The 15,745-nt window shown below is 44.2% G+C and overlaps 1 protein-coding gene across 3 annotated transcripts in view; it reads left to right on the top strand.

Annotated features, from left to right (window-relative positions):
- Positions 1 to 15,745, top strand: part of RNPC3 (RNA binding region (RNP1, RRM) containing 3) — a 132,098-nt gene that overhangs the window by 12,051 nt on the left and 104,302 nt on the right. For all 3 annotated transcript variants that reach the window (XM_069232417.1, XM_069232415.1, XM_069232416.1), the window contains exons 3-5: positions 1,114 to 1,232; positions 8,020 to 8,103; positions 10,394 to 10,505. In XM_069232417.1, coding sequence (XP_069088518.1) covers positions 1,114 to 1,232; positions 8,020 to 8,103; positions 10,394 to 10,505 — 315 coding nt within the window. The remainder of the gene's footprint in view (positions 1 to 1,113; positions 1,233 to 8,019; positions 8,104 to 10,393; positions 10,506 to 15,745) is intronic.

The following is a 15,745-nucleotide window of genomic DNA, read 5'->3' as shown; positions in this document are numbered from 1 at the left end:
TAATGTTATTCTCCAAACATTTAAAACTTGTGTGCATTCAGAAAGGTCCATTAAGCAAACAGAAGACTAATTCTTGCCTCAATGAATATAACAATTGACATGAATTGTCAGAGAACCTGAAATATATATATATAATATTTTCCTGAGGAAAGAGAGAGCTCAGCGTCAAGCCTTTCCTTGTTGAAGTTTGGAGCCAAATAGTATGTTTTATTTAGCCTTTCCTGTGGTAAATTATACAATTTATCTTAATTGGGTGGTCTTAGTTCATGTGTTTGTCACTGTGAAAATTATCATATTCGGTTTAAAAAAAAAAAAATCCCTTTATTTTTAAGTAGTTGGTACCAAAATCAGCACCTCTGTCAATTTATGCTGTATTTATCTTGAAAAGCACCCTCCCCCACGCCACAGAGCTTGTTTCAATAATCCTAGAGCTCAGTTCAACTGCTCAGACTTTTTTCATTTTTAAAAGGGCAGCACAACTGAAACTTTTATACTCTAACTAGTGGGAGATAGTGGGTCTTTAGATTAATGGTTTTGATTCTCACTGCTGCAGGATGCCCGGAAGAGGTGGAAGAAATGGAGGAACTAGAGAGGAGAAGGTTGAAAATTAGGGGAAGATAAGAGAGAGAGGTAGAGTTTAGTGAGGCACCAAGAAATAAAAAATATTCATTATGTTTGCACTTCCAGTGATAGAATTTGTCTCTAACTCAGATGTGCATGATCATTTTAAGGGTTATAAATGGGAATACTGCTGTACCATTCGGTGTAAAGCTCTTATTCTCAATCTAGTATGCTGCCCACGGCAGTTCATTTCATTAAACCATTATGTTCTCCATTGTGTTTTTGTATTCAGATATTTGCTTTATTTAAAACATGCTAATTCCTTATATTAGATAACTGCCATGTAAGACCATTAAATAAATGAAAGCTACCAGGAGCGAAGAATTAGATTTGCAGATAAGTAACAAAGACAGCATTGTTATCCCGGGGAACTTGATACCGAGAGTCGGTGCAGAATGCTGTCAGAGCCCAATATGAAACCTGCACAATCTAACTTTCATTTAGATCAAAGATTCTAACTATTTTATATGTTCTTTTCTTTCCCGATTGCAGGCGTTAGCCAGGCTTCATCAGTTGACACTTTGTGGGCACTCCTTAGTTGTTGAATTTGCACAGGAACACAATCATGTACAATTACTTGATCAGCCTTCTTATTCTGAGAAAAAGAAAAGGTATGGACATTTTCAGGTGTGATTCCTGTGCTTTTTTATTTTTTTATTTTTTATGATGTAATTTATAAGATCTGAATGTTCTTGTGTTTTGGGTATGGATTAAACTTGATATATTTTGGGACTGGATTTTTGCTAGATTAAAATCTTCAAATTAACCTTTTTGGCTATTTATCCAATTATTTGAGAAAATGCTAATAGAAATTGTGTACAGTGCATTAATTCATTTTCATTTGAGATTTAAATTATCTTTTTTCTGTTTTGGTGCGTCACTGTAAATTTAATTGGAAAACTTTTTTTTTAACTCGGACTGTCTTGGAGCTAATTTTGTGGTTGGGTACTTTTATTCTTTTGCCCTTTTCTACTGTTTCATGAGGCATTATTGTCCTACTTAACACTATTTTTTATGTTAGGTCTTTTGAGCTGGTTTAAAGACTAAGGGCCAGATTACGATTTTGGCGGATGGTTTTATTAGTTAACCGAACTTCCGATGGGGAGGTTGCCATCAATGTGGCCACCTCCCTCCCGGGCGCATTACGAGTTTCCCGCTAGGTCGGCGTAAACCTGAGTTTTTGCCCGCCGGTGGAGCGGAAAACATCCTACAGTATTGTCTCTGGCTCGTAATCGAGCCAGTGACTATGCTATAGGATGCAGGGTGCACCAGCACTCTCGCAGCGTTCAGAGAACATTGCGACAGTGCTGGCCAGGGGGTCCCCTACCCATGCTAATTGCATGGGCAGGTCAGGGCCCCCTGCACCTGTTCTCCACCAATCTTGAAATTGCTGGCGGAGAATGAAGTTGTAATCCCAGCTGCCTTGGCAGATTAGGACCGCTAGACAGCCGGAATCTCTGATCTAGGCGGTCTGACTGCATCACAACCACATCCGACCGCCATCTGCAAACTTGGCGGTCATTAGACCGCCAGGTTGATAATGAAACCCAAACTGTTGAAAATGGCTTTCTGCAGGATCACCCGCAAATGTTTTGCCTTCTTCCTCCACTTTTCCGACCTCGTTTTTGATGGCCTTAGGACTCTGTGAACCATACCACTGCTAACCATTGCTAAAGTGGATGTGATCTCTGCTTTACATTTTTTAACATTGGCTTATCCATAATTGTGATATTTAATTTACTTAAGTCCTTACTAAAGTACACTGCCTGTGCCCAGGACCTATACATTAAATGCTGCTAGTGGTCCTGCAACACTGATTGTGCCACCCAGTTAAGTAGACCCTAACTTGTCTCAGGACTGCCATTTCAGAGCCTGTGTACAGTTTTACACTGCCATGTCGATGTGGCAAATAACCTTTTTGCCAGACCCGAACCTTGATGTTTTTTTTTTATGCATATGAGTCACCCCTAAGGTAGGCTCTGGTAGGGCAGGGTGCAATGTATTTAAAAGGAAGGCCATGTACTTTTAGGTTTTGCTTGCCCTTTTAGTGAAAACCTCCCAAAGTCGTTTTTCAGTACAGCAATACCTATCTCTCCCATAGGATAACATTGCAATTGCTTACCTACTTACATTTTATAAGTGTAATTCACAATCTGAAAGAGTGTATTTTTTCAAATTTGGTGTCTCTTTACTTGCAATTTAAAATCACAACTTATGACAAAGTCTGATTTTTAAATTGCAGTTCTGAAAATGACACTTTCTGCGGTGGGCAACAACTGGGCTTTGTGCATTCCTTCTAGGCAGCCAAACACAAATGGAGCTTAGGTATGACTTGGCCGGTCATCCACCTCATATGGGCCATCCTGAGTAGGATGGGTGGGAGGAGCTGGGCACGTACTAGACCTCTGACGTCCCCTCTTATGTACACTTCTGGTCCAGTGGATATTCTACGAGGAATGAGGGCTGCTTGCAGCTACAGAGACTGCCACTCTGCTAGACTTCCTCTTTTCTGTGCTGACCTGCTGCCTCTTGCCTGGGAGTGAGAAGGACTAGACCTGCATCTCTCCACCCCAGAATCCAGAGTGATTTCAGGGGGCAGCTGACTGGTCTCCTGTTTTCTGAAGTCGCAAAGACATAAATGACTTCCAACTGTCTGTGATTCTGCCCTGCCAAGTGGGGCCACCCCGATCCTAGAACCTGGAAAGTGGGTTCTAAGGTGCTTCTTCAGTCAACCCAAGCATCCTCATAGGAACCAGCTCATCTTCGTCACTGGTAGGGATGGGAACCGGCGCATCTTCACCTTTGCATGGGTCGGAACGGGTGCATTCTCATTGCAGCATGGAGCGGGCCCGGTGCATCACCCTCTGAACCAGCGCACCGCCCTTGGAATAGATTCCTCCCCTGCTACAGGAGGAGAGCCGATGCATCGCCATCGGAGCAGACGCATCTCCAACTTTGCTTGGGGAAAACGGACGCATCTCCTTCTGTTGTGGGATAGGAAAGCCCACATCCGCTCGGCAAAACCAGGATCAGGGTAGTTTTGTTCAGTGGGCCTAAGTGGGTCCCTGTATCCATCCCATGCTCCATCTTGTTGTCCTGAACTCTTGACTTTGTTCCGACACTGTTCTACAGTTTTGTTTAAAAATTCATAACTCAAGTTCTTCTTATTGGAGTTTTATTTTGATCTTGTTTTATTTATTAAACTTAGCCCTGTTTTTCTAACCATGGGGTGTCATCTTTTTGTGTTGGGGTTTTCACTGTTTTACAGTTAGAAGTGTTGCAAAAATACTTAACACATTGCCTCTTAAGTTAAGCCTGACTGGTCTGTGCCAAGCTATCAGAGGGGGCGCACAGGTAAAACTCGGATGGTTTGTGACTTACCATGACTAGGATTGTGGGTCCTGTTTGGATAGGGTGCATACTTTTGCCAACCATAATCCCAATTTGTAACACTAACCCTGTTTAGGTTGTGTTGCTTTTAAATTGCATTGGCAAGTGATTCAGAACACACAGCTGAGTCATTATTTCTTTTTTTTTTGTGATACTTGAACTATACGGTGTCCTGTTTTGTGTTCTAGCTGCTTAGTCATTAACATGTATACCTAGTCTCATTCATCATTGTCTTTTATCAACAGACCTTTGGCCTGTCATTGATACATTTACGTCTCCTTTCTGAAACTGTTCAAAGAATATTTTCCTGTGGATGGAACAAGCCATGCTTAGGATGACTAAATTTGAAAGCTTAGAGTGATGATCCTCAGAAATGAATCAATTTCCTGTGCATCATAAATTGATCTGTGCAAGTATGATCCTGTGCAATATGATGAGGTCAGATAAGAGACATTCAGTTTCGAGTTGTATCTAATGATTGTGCCGGAGCCAGACACTTGTCTGCACTGTCATCTTCATTGACTTGCCTATTTGCACAAGCGTAGGGACTGAGGCTTCTGTAGGTTGCTATCATTCCATCTCTGGTAACAAAAAATACCAAAGGCAGGCTGGTTCTTGATTAACACTTATGGAAACACTTGAGGAATAATAGCATTTATTTATAGACATGTTAAAGTACCCAAGATGAATACAAAGTAGGGTTGCTCATGCTGTGTCGCTGAATGGGACAAGCAACGGGCAGTTTTGGATTGACCTATGTGTGACTGAGTTTGAGGTGATGCTGTAAAAGGTAGACTTTGTCTTGGGTTTTGAAAGTGATATGTGCATCCTCTTAGGTGTGTGCTACCATTAATGCAGAGTACACTCAGTGATTTGTCAACTTTTGCACATTTGTATATAGCTAGAGGTGCCATACAAGTATATGTTGTCTAGCTGTTCTTAGTTGGTCAGTTGTACTTGCTAAAATGTCTGCAAAATTGAAGATTTTATTCTTGTATTTGCTTTACACTTCAGGTCATGCTGGAGTCGAGCCAAGACGCTTAGAAATGTACTCCCCCCAATGCATTGCTTACCAGGGTACTATATAGGTCATGACCTTGAACTGGACAGTAATCATCTTTCAAGAGAGAGATTTAGGATGTACATCAACATGCTCAGCATTTTCTGAAAGCCATAATCAGTTGAAATTCATCATCCTTAATAGGAGGAAGTCTGTGAAAAAAATATATTTTAGTTGGCCGTAATTAATTGCTAAATCCAGAAAAAATCTTGTTAAAAGTCTTCCCTCACTGGATGCTGCTGATTAAAGCTTTCAACAGATAGACTATGGGCTTGAACTTTCCCAAGACAACTCACTGTCAAATGTCAAAATGGAACTGCAAGTTGTCATTGAGTAGATTACCATGTCTTTGTACCAGAGTTAAAACAAGCAAACATTGTTGCTGCTGACCTTCACCATAATGTCTGTCTTTTCCCGGTAGCGGCCTATCTAGTTGCAGATTCATCCTAATGGGTACAGAAAAAGAAAAGGATCATAATGACTACCTAGAACAAACAAAGAGCAAACCGAGATATTGGCATAGATGGGTGTAGGACTTCTGCCTTTTCTGCATGGTCGCCCCAGATCTTTTGCCTTTTTCTGTATCCTACTTTTTCTGAACCTAGAATTCTGTGCACCTTTACTCCTACTAAATAGGAGAAAAGTGATTAGAAGTCCCAAGTATACTTAAAGAAAATGTACCCAAGGCCTGGAAGTTAAATAATACCTGTGCACTGCAGCTTCTATTGTGCCATATGCTACGGCTAGTGGAAACATTGCTGCAGACCTAACCTGTGTAGCCTGACAGCAGCAGCATGAACCCTACTGCACAGACCTCTCACAATCACCCTTTTGACCTAACAGGTCGAGTACCTTGGTTAACTTTCTTCTAATGACAGACAATCCATTCCTGTATGACTTTGAGACATTCATTTTGCCACTGTTTCTTACCTTTAACGCACAATAATTTAATGATTGTCTAAATTTGCATCATGAATGCGTTCCACAGTCTTATTACCAACATTAAAAAGGTTTTTGTCTTCTGTTAAGCTAGTTAAGAGCTCAAGGATGAGTTACGAAATACACTTACAACATACCATTTTGATCTGATGCATAACCTGAGTTGTTGGACCAATCAATATCCATGAGAAAAGATGGGGAAACGATGGTTCCAGAAAATTGTCAAGACCTATTTTAATCCTTCTGCATAAAGTAGAGGCTGTACCAAATCCTTGGCACAGGGACCGTTTCCTAAACAAATGGAATTAGGGAGTGTTATTGAGCCCATAACATTTCAAGAAAATATGGATAAATTCATTTGCAGTTTTGTATGTTCTTTAGAAAATCTAGGCACTAAGCCCGAGAATATTTTGTCAGTGTGAAAATAGTGGTTGAGAAGTAGAAAGCTTTGGCTTGATGTGGGGAACTCACCTGAGATACAAGAATTATATTTCCTTGTTATTTGTAAATACCTAGTAAAGTGCATCAGCGATGACTTGATTTTAAGGGTGAATAATGACCTAGTGGCTGAGAAAAAATGGCAAAGGTCAAGTCCTTCCTCCTGTTTGTGCCTCCACTTCATTTTGAGAAGACATTGCTCTGTATGGTGTAACAGTGAAGGTGGCTGGCCAATGTCATTTCCACAGGCTTCCTTTATGTGCAAAATAACCACCAAGTAAATCACAGCACAGAGGCCTTCGGAATTTCCCCAAGGTGTAAGGGAAAATACTCCGAACATGCCAGGAACTTTTTTAATGTGACTTGTGACCACTTTGGGTGTACCTTTCCATTTCCAGTATTGGATTTTGGTCTGCAAAGCCCAGCTGCAAAGCAGGGAAGTAGGGATTCAGGCTGACTGTCCGCCACTCATGCAGTGAAGGTGTTTCTCCTGTACTACCAAACATGGATCCTAAGCTGAATGCACCCCTTCATTAGCAACTCCTATGTTGTTGATGCGCCACTTGCAAATCTTAAATGATGGTATTTGTAAGTTTTAGTGTGATTTGGGAGGCAGTTGCATGATATGTGTAGAAAGACTGGATACATAAAAGATGACATTTGTATTATCTTTCCTCTAAATAGGATGCTTTCTTGAATGATACAGGAGTTTAAAAAAATTGTGTTGGTGCAAAGTGGCTTTCTGTTTCTGGCTCCCATATGTTGAAAATTCTGTAGCCACAGTCGTGCCTGTTATTAAATCATTGGACACATAGGCCCTCATTACGAGGTTGGCGGGCGCCGGAGGCCGCCTGCCAAACTGTACCACCATCAGGCTCCCTATGTGGCCAGAACACCGCCGGCCCTATTAGGAGTTCACCGAGGGGCAGTGAACTGCAGTGAACAGGGCCCTAACATTGACGGCGGCTTGCCGGCCAGTGTGATAGTGCGGCGGGTGCAGCAGCACCTATTGCGCGTTCCACTGCCCCTAATTTGGGCAGTGGAAAGTGTGACGGGGCTGTCCATGGAGGGGGGGGGGGAGGGGGGTCCCCTGCACTGCCCATGCCAAGTGAATGAGCAGTGCAGGGGCCCCCATGCGGCCTTTTGCACCCCTTTTCCGTCAGCCTTTGCATGACGTGGCTACTGCCATGTAAAGGCTGGCAGAAAGGATCTTGTAATCCCCAGGGCTGCTCTGCAAGCAGCGCTGCCCTGGCGGAGTTGGCGGTCCGACTGTGGTGGCTCCACCACGGTCGTAATGTCGTGGTCGGACCACCACTTTGGCGGGTTTCTGAACCAGGGTCATAATGAGGCCCTTAGCTTGATATAGCTAGTAAGGGCTAAAATACTGATCTTATTTTCAACAATAAGTTTGTGTTACTGCTCTGTAAAACTTCTCTAGCTCTCCTATATTTCCTAATACGCTGTAAAATATGTCAGTTTGTAAGTGATTATTCTAGGTTTGTTTTTAGAAAGCCATTTTAAATATGTACTGCGTTGTTAATATCAGTCTTTCTTCTTGTTTTAAAATATAGTTCTGACGATGTTGATGAGGAAGAAAAGGAAATAAAGGAACCAAGTCGCCCATCTGTAGATACTGGCATTGCTCCAAGCCATGGGTCAGTGTGTATATTTGTCTAAAAAGTGTTGGCTGGCAATCATTAGCAATATTGTTTTAATAATACGTTGTGAAGAAAAAAACATTTCAATGCATTAGCTTGCCCCACAGAGTAGACTACAAAACATCATCGAAAAAGATACTGCCATGCATCTCAATGGCCTTCTAATTGTCTGGAGCACAGGATTCTTATTAGGGTATTTCTCTTGCCAAAGTCAACAACGTCCATCAATAGCGCGAGGCTACAAAACCTAGAAAATGTATTTGACATTTAGTGAGCTCTCAATCTCAACCTCGGCTACAAGTTTATTAAAACTGTTGGCACCTATGTTCAGTTTATTGTTTTACAATTATAGAAAGCTCTCTTAAGTACTACTTTTTGGGCGCACTCACCGTTTGTGTTTCCTTCTGAGTTTTTGTAGCAGTGCCGGATTAAGTTCCGTCCTTGCTTTCCTTTTTGCCATTTTCTGTAGTTGAAAAAGGGCATTGAGAACTTATCAGTGCTACAAAGTAAATATCACACTCTAAAGAATGGATACTTAATGAGTTTGGTATTGCCGCATCGTAATGTGGGCCAATGTAAATAGATCTTAAGTGTAGGGCATTCCTTGGTTATGTCAGAAAACAAAATCACATTTCCATTTGTGGGCAGTTTAGCAAAAACATGAACACGAGAGGATGCAATTATGCTACAGTGGAGCGAACGCAGGCACAAATAAAGTGTATGCATTGGTTAAAACGTTTGAATGATTCTCAATGTCTTGCTCAACTTATTTGTTACTTTCAAACTTTAACAAGCATTGGCAAAGCCAATAGGTCTTCCCTATCCACCCTACCAGACACCGCAAGCAAAAGACCTATTGTTGGCTTTTCAAGAAGTTACATGGGGTTAGTGCCTGCCTATTCATCTATATGTACTTTCCCTGGAGCAAAGCCTCTTTATCATCCTCTTGACTGGCTGACCTAATTTATTCTTCTGCTCACTTTTAGGGAACTACTTTTTTTCCTTCCTGGTTAAGCCCTGCATCAGAATGCACGTGGTTTGTGTTTCTCTCTCTCACGTCCCCAAAATAGCCACTACCATGATTTTCCTCTCATGGCTGCTCACTGTCCTGGCTGCTTACGTTTTATCCTGTGCACTTCTTCCTCTGCAACCCACGCCCTCTCTCCTTTGAGTGCTTCTTTCCCTGCCCCCCTGGGTTGCTGGCACCCTTGTGTTGTTCACCCACCCCGTTTTGCTCTCTATCTTGTGCCCCATGTCCACTCTCAGTTGTTTTCCCACAACTCTCCCCTTCCAGGCCTGCTCCTCCTTTGTCTTCCCCACCCCACCTCTGCTGTCCTCTCTTTTATTTTTGGTAACTATATGTTAATAATAAGGATACATATATGTGTATGTTTTGCGGGTCAGGCAGCAAATTGCTGCCAGTCTACCACAAAACCTATTTTGCACATTTACAATTTTTTTTTTAGTGATCGATCTAAGTGGTGGCTACTATCTTGGATGTCAAGAAAAAGAAATGGTGCCCTTGTCTATGAATGATGTGACTGGCATCAGTGCTCTTATCAACACAGCTTTTTTTTGCCGTGACTAAACCACACTGTCAAAAAGCATTGGCAAGGCCAGTAGGTTCCAAAGGTAAGAGCGGTTGGCTGTGTCAGTGTATTTCCTTCAGTTATGTGTGGTCATGCTGTTATTCACAGCTGTATCTTTGCTTTACCTCCCTCAGTTATCCTGGTCGTGAAGTTTGCATTCTATGCGGTAGGTCCCATATCCTGCCTTTTTTTTTTGCTTCGGCACCCCATTTCTCATACCTCACCATTCTCTTCCGAGGTTGTCATGTTCAGAAAACACACCGTAAGTGATGCGATCCTGATTATTTCAGTCCTAAGTTCAGTCATCATTACGTGCTCCATAGCTTGATAGTGATTTTTGTTATTTAGCTCTGTTATTTTGACATCACTAGGCAGGGACTATCTGAGAGTGGAAGGGTTTTTTGTGTTTTTTTTTTTTTGGTCCACAATATGGTATTGGTAAACAAACCAGCGCTTTATCCGTTGAGGGCAAGTCACAGTACGAATAAATGTCTTGCCAGTCTCTATGAGGACAAGCATAGGAGATTCAGATGAAGCACATAGCCATGAAGAAGTCACTCCAAGCTGCCAAACACGGGCTGGCTGTAACTTTAAAGGTATTCTCGGGTGTCTCAAACAAATTTATTTGCAATTAATGACTAGTTCTTTCAGTTACATCGGTATAAAATATTCATGGTGTTTGTTTTTCTTTTTTTCAGATTAACATTTCCTGTTAACTCTTCCCTGAAATATCATTATCCTCCACCTACAAATACAATTCTTTCTAACATTGCCAACACCTTGGCAAGTGTGCCAAAATTTTATGTGCAGGTAATAGTTGTGTTAATTGTTCAAATGGGATTTGCAGACTTGACCTACAATTTTGTTTTCAGTCTTTTGTGGCCATACAACATCATGCACACACATGAAAATGCTTTTTTGGATTCCATTTTATATTGAAAATAGCACATCACTTTAAAATATTATGATTGAAATAGTGTTTTTTTAGTGTTCACCTGTGTACACACTCTGCATTTGTAACCTGGCTAAAAATGTGTAGGCTAAAAAATAATAATTAGATTGAAAAGAGGGAGAATACCTGAGGACATAGAGATGAATGGTAAAGCAGGCAAACGTCTTGTTAATAATAACCTTCTGTCTGAAAAGGAAAGCTAGTTTAATAACTTCACAGAAACACCTGCCTGGCAGGTTTAGCATGCAAAACGTCAGTCACTAATATAAAAAAGAAATATTTCAGCCTTATGTTGAGAAAATGTGCTACTGTGTTAATGCTGGTTTTTCCTTGAGTCACAAAAAAACAGAGAAAATATGCTTTTCAAAATGTATAATTCTATGATCATCAGATATCATAAAAAATTACATCCTTGACTGCATTACTGGTTGTGACAAGACTTTTGCCTCTCTCAATCTATGGCTAAAACCCTCTGCACATAGAGTTAGCTCATATGTATTGGGAGTAGGCTACAAAGCCTGGCCTTGGGTCAGGCCCTAAACCCAGCCATCATGGTGGCCAAATGTCCGATGTGCATGACCTTGAGCCATGTGTAATGGCATTTGACCGAAGGGCCTGGCGACACGACTAGGCCTCCAACTAAACCAACATGCAGCCCCAAGGCCTTTCCTCCAAAATCACAATATGGTTGTGCTATGATTTGTTTTTATCAACAGACTCCACAGCAAAAGCATTTTGTGCCTTAATTTTTACCGTGTTATCGATTCTGCTCCCAACCCTTCCACCATTACTGTGGTTCTGGGGGCGAATGGGGATTTTCCCATCTGCCTTTTAATGCCTCCCCCTAAAACATTTGTAGGAAGTTGGCTCTGTATGTGCTATTTCAAAGTAAGGAATAGCATGCACAGAGTCCAAGGGTTCCCCTTAGAGGTAAGATAGTGGCAAAAAGAGATAATGCTAATGCTCTATTTTGTGGTAGTGTGGTCGAGCAGTAGGCTTATCCAAGGAGTAGTGTTAAGCATTTGTTGTACATACACATAGACAATAAATGAGGTACACACACTCAGAGACAAATCCAGCCAATAGGTTTTTGTATAGAAAAATATCTTTTCTTAGTTTATTTTAAGAACCACAGGTTCAAATTCTACATGTAATATCTCATTCGAAAGGTATTGCAGGTAAGTACTTTAGGAACTTCAAATCATCACAATTGCATGTATACTTTTCAAGTTATTCACAAATAGCTGTTTTAAAAGTGGACACTTAGTGCAATTTTCACAGTTCCTAGGGGAGGTAAGTATTTGTTAGGTTAACCAGGTAAGTAAGACACTTACAGGGCTTAGTTCTTGGTCCAAGGTAGCCCACCGTTGGGGGTTCAGAGCAACCCCAAAGTCACCACACCAGCAGCTCAGGGCCGGTCAGGTGCAGAGTTCAAAGTGGTGCCCAAAACACATAGGCTAGAATGGAGAGAAGGGGGTGCCCCGGTTCCGGTCTGCGTGCAGGTAAGTACCCGCGTCTTCGGAGGGCAGACCAGGGGGGTTTTGTAGGGCACCGGGGGGGACACAAGTCCACACAGAAATTTCACCCTCAGCGGCGCGGGGGCGGCCGGGTGCAGTGTAGAAACAAGCGTCGGGTTCGCAATGTTAGTCTATGAGAGATCTCGGGATCTCTTCAGCGCTGCAGGCAGGCAAGGGGGGGATTCCTCGGGGAAACCTCCACTTGGGCAAGGGAGAGGGACTCCTGGGGGTCACTTCTCCAGTGAAAGTCCGGTCCTTCAGGTCCTGGGGGCTGCGGGTGCAGGGTCTCTCCCAGGCGTCGGGACTTTAGGTTCAAAGAGTCGCGGTCAGGGGAAGCCTCGGGATTCCCTCTGCAGGCGGCGCTGTGGGGGGTCAGGGGGGACAGGTTTTGGTACTCACAGTATCAGAGTAGTCCTGGGGTCCCGCCTGAGGTGTCGGATCTCCACCAGCCGAGTCGGGGTCGCCGGGTGCAGTGTTGCAAGTCTCACGCTTCTTGCGGGGAGCTTGCAGGGTTCTTTAAAGCTGCTGGAAACAGAGTCGCAGCCTTTCTTGGAGCAGGTCCGCTGTCCTCGGGAGTTTCTTGTCTTTTCGAAGCAGGGGCAGTCCTCAGAGGATGTCGAGGTCGCTGGTCCCTTTGGAAGGCGTTGCTGGAGCAGGATCTTTGGAAGGCAGGAGACAGGCCGGTGAGTTTCTGGAGCCAAGGCAGTTGTCGTCTTCTGGTCTTCCGCTGCAGGGGTTTTCAGCTGGGCAGTCCTTCTTCTTGTAGTTGCAGGAATCTAATTTTCTAGGGTTCAGGGTAGCCCTTAAATACTAAATTTAAGGGCGTGTTTAGGTCTGGGGGGTTAGTAGCCAATGGCTACTAGCCCTGAGGGTGGGTACACCCTCTTTGTGCCTCCTCCCAAGGGGAGGGGGTCACAATCCTAACCCTATTGGGGGAATCCTCCATCTGCAAGATGGAGGATTTCTAAAAGTTAGTCACTTCAGCTCAGGACACCTTAGGGGCTGTCCTGACTGGCCAGTGACTCCTCCTTGTTTTTCTCATTATTTTCTCCGGCCTTGCCGCCAAAAGTGGGGCCTGGCCGGAGGGGGCGGGCAACTCCACTAGCTGGAGTGTCCTGCTGTGTTGGCACAAAGGAGGTGAGCCTTTGAGGCTCACCGCCAGGTGTGACAATTCCTGCCTGGGGGAGGTGTTAGCATCTCCACCCAGTGCAGGCTTTGTTACTGGCCTCAGAGTGACAAAGGCACTCTCCCCATGGGGCCAGCAACATGTCTCGGTTTGTGGCAGGCTGCTAGAACTAGTCAGCCTACACAGATAGTCGGTTAAGTTTCAGGGGGCACCTCTAAGGTGCCCTCTGGGGTGTATTTTACAATAAAATGTACACTGGCATCAGTGTGCATTTATTGTGCTGAGAAGTTTGATACCAAACTTCCCAGTTTTCAGTGTAGCCATTATGGTGCTGTGGAGTTCGTGTTTGACAGACTCCCAGACCATATACTCTTATGGCTACCCTGCACTTACAATGTCTAAGGTTTTGTTTAGACACTGTAGGGGTACCATGCTCATGCACTGGTACCCTCACCTATGGTATAGTGTACCCTGCCTTAGGGCTGTAAGGCCTGCTAGAGGGGTGTCTTACCTATACTGCATAGGCAGTGAGAGGCTGGCATGGCACCCTGAGGGGAGTGCCATGTCGACTTACTCATTTTGTTCTCACTAGCACACACAGGCTTGTAAGCAGTGTGTCTGTGCTGAGTGAGGGGTCTCTAGGGTGGCATAAGACATGCTGCAGCCCTTAGAGACCTTCCTTGGCATCAGGGCCCTTGGTACTAGAAGTACCAGTTACAAGGGACTTATCTGAATGCCAGGGTGTGCCAATTGTGGATACAATGGTACATTTTAGGTGAAGGAACACTGGTGCTGGGGCCTGGTTAGCAGGGTCCCAGCACTCTTCTCAGTCAAGTCAGTATTAGTATCAGGCAAAAAGTGGGGGGTAACTGCAACAGGGAGCCATTTCTTTACACAAGCCCCCCCCAGCCCACAGGCCAGGAGACTCAGCCCAAGCTGGGAGAGTCTTCCTAGTCTGTCAGGCGAGGAAGAGTAGGAGAAATAGGCTGGTTAGTTGCAGGGCCTACTCTGCCTTACATCCTTCTGTTCAGGTCATTCCCTTTGGGGAACTGACCTACTTCCACAGTGATAGGACCTAGTCTGAATTGCCTCTTGTCTGCCTCTTCAATGTCTCCACCCATTCTTTCTATCTTGGTCTTAGAGGTATCCACCTCTGCTAACCTTATCTTGGCCAGGGTTACCCCTAGCTTACCCAGAGAGGTTACCCAGAGCTGGAGTAACCCCACCATGACCAATAGGGTCAGGGGGCCTAACTTGCTATTTGGCATGGGGTCAGACCACCATGCTAAGGATAGTGCAGCCATAAAGGCTAACACCCAGCAGAGGCCACTGACAGCTGTCAGTGCCCAGAACCACACCTTTAGCTCTTCACCTAAAAGGGAAGGGGCTAAGTTACAGGCTTCTTTGGGTTCAGGTTGCCTGTCTGCTGTATTGGAGTGGGGGGTTACCACATCTTGTAGTAAACACCCTTCTTCCACTCTTTCTTCTGTTAGCTGAGGAGCCACCCACTCAGGTTTAACAGTTGCCTGACTAGCCAGGACTTCTTGTGGGTCAGGTTGGACTTTATCAGGGCCATTTTTGGAGTTCTCCCCTACTGGAGCAGAATCTCCTTGGCTTGCTGTAACCTTGGCTAAAGGTTGTCCACCCTTCCTACTCTGTTTTCTTTTCTTCTTCTTCTGGGGCCTGCTTGCATTTACTGCAGAGGCAGGACTTCCAGAATCCTTGGGAGAGGACTGGCACTGGACCAGTTCCTCTCTTGAGCTCTGACTAACCTCTGGGTAGTCATTTCCAAGGAGACAATCAAGGGGGAGGTCTGTACTGACTACTACCCTTCTCCAGCTAAGAGTGCCACCCACTTCTATGGGCACTAAAGCCACAGGCCTCTTAGTGACCCTGTCTAGGCTAACTCTTACCCTGGCAGTCTCACCTGGGATGTACTGGTTTGAGAGCACCAGCCTGTCATGCACAATAGTGTGACTGGCACAAGTGTCTCTCAGGGCAGTGGTTGGGATTCCATTCACCAGTAGGTGGTGGAAGTGTCTACTTCCCTCTGGAATCTCCAACTCACCTGTTGGGCCCTGTTTCCAGTTGAAGGCTAGGAAGACCTCCTCATCTGAGGAGTCATCTCCCATGGCTACACTGGTTACCCCAGGAATTTTGTTCTGGGGTTTGTTTTTGGGACAAGAAGTGTCCTTGGTGTGGTGCCCAGACTGTTTACAGTTGTGGCACCATGCCTTAGTGGCATCCCAGTTCTTACCCTGGTACCCACCTTTGTTTTTGGTTGTGTCCTGGGGCCCACCCACCTGTTCTGGTTTTTGGGGGCCTACAGAGGACTCTTTTTCTTTGTTTCTAGTGTTACCCACTTTCTCCTGGGGAGTTTTTGTAACCCCTTTCTTTTGGTCACCCCCAGTGGAAGTTTTGGTTACCCTAGTCTTGACCCAGTGGTCTGCCTTCT

This window comes from Pleurodeles waltl, chromosome 4_2, assembly GCF_031143425.1.
Source record: "Pleurodeles waltl isolate 20211129_DDA chromosome 4_2, aPleWal1.hap1.20221129, whole genome shotgun sequence".
NCBI classification, from domain to species: domain Eukaryota; kingdom Metazoa; phylum Chordata; class Amphibia; order Caudata; family Salamandridae; genus Pleurodeles; species Pleurodeles waltl.
This window is presented reverse-complemented; position numbering and strand designations above follow the sequence as displayed.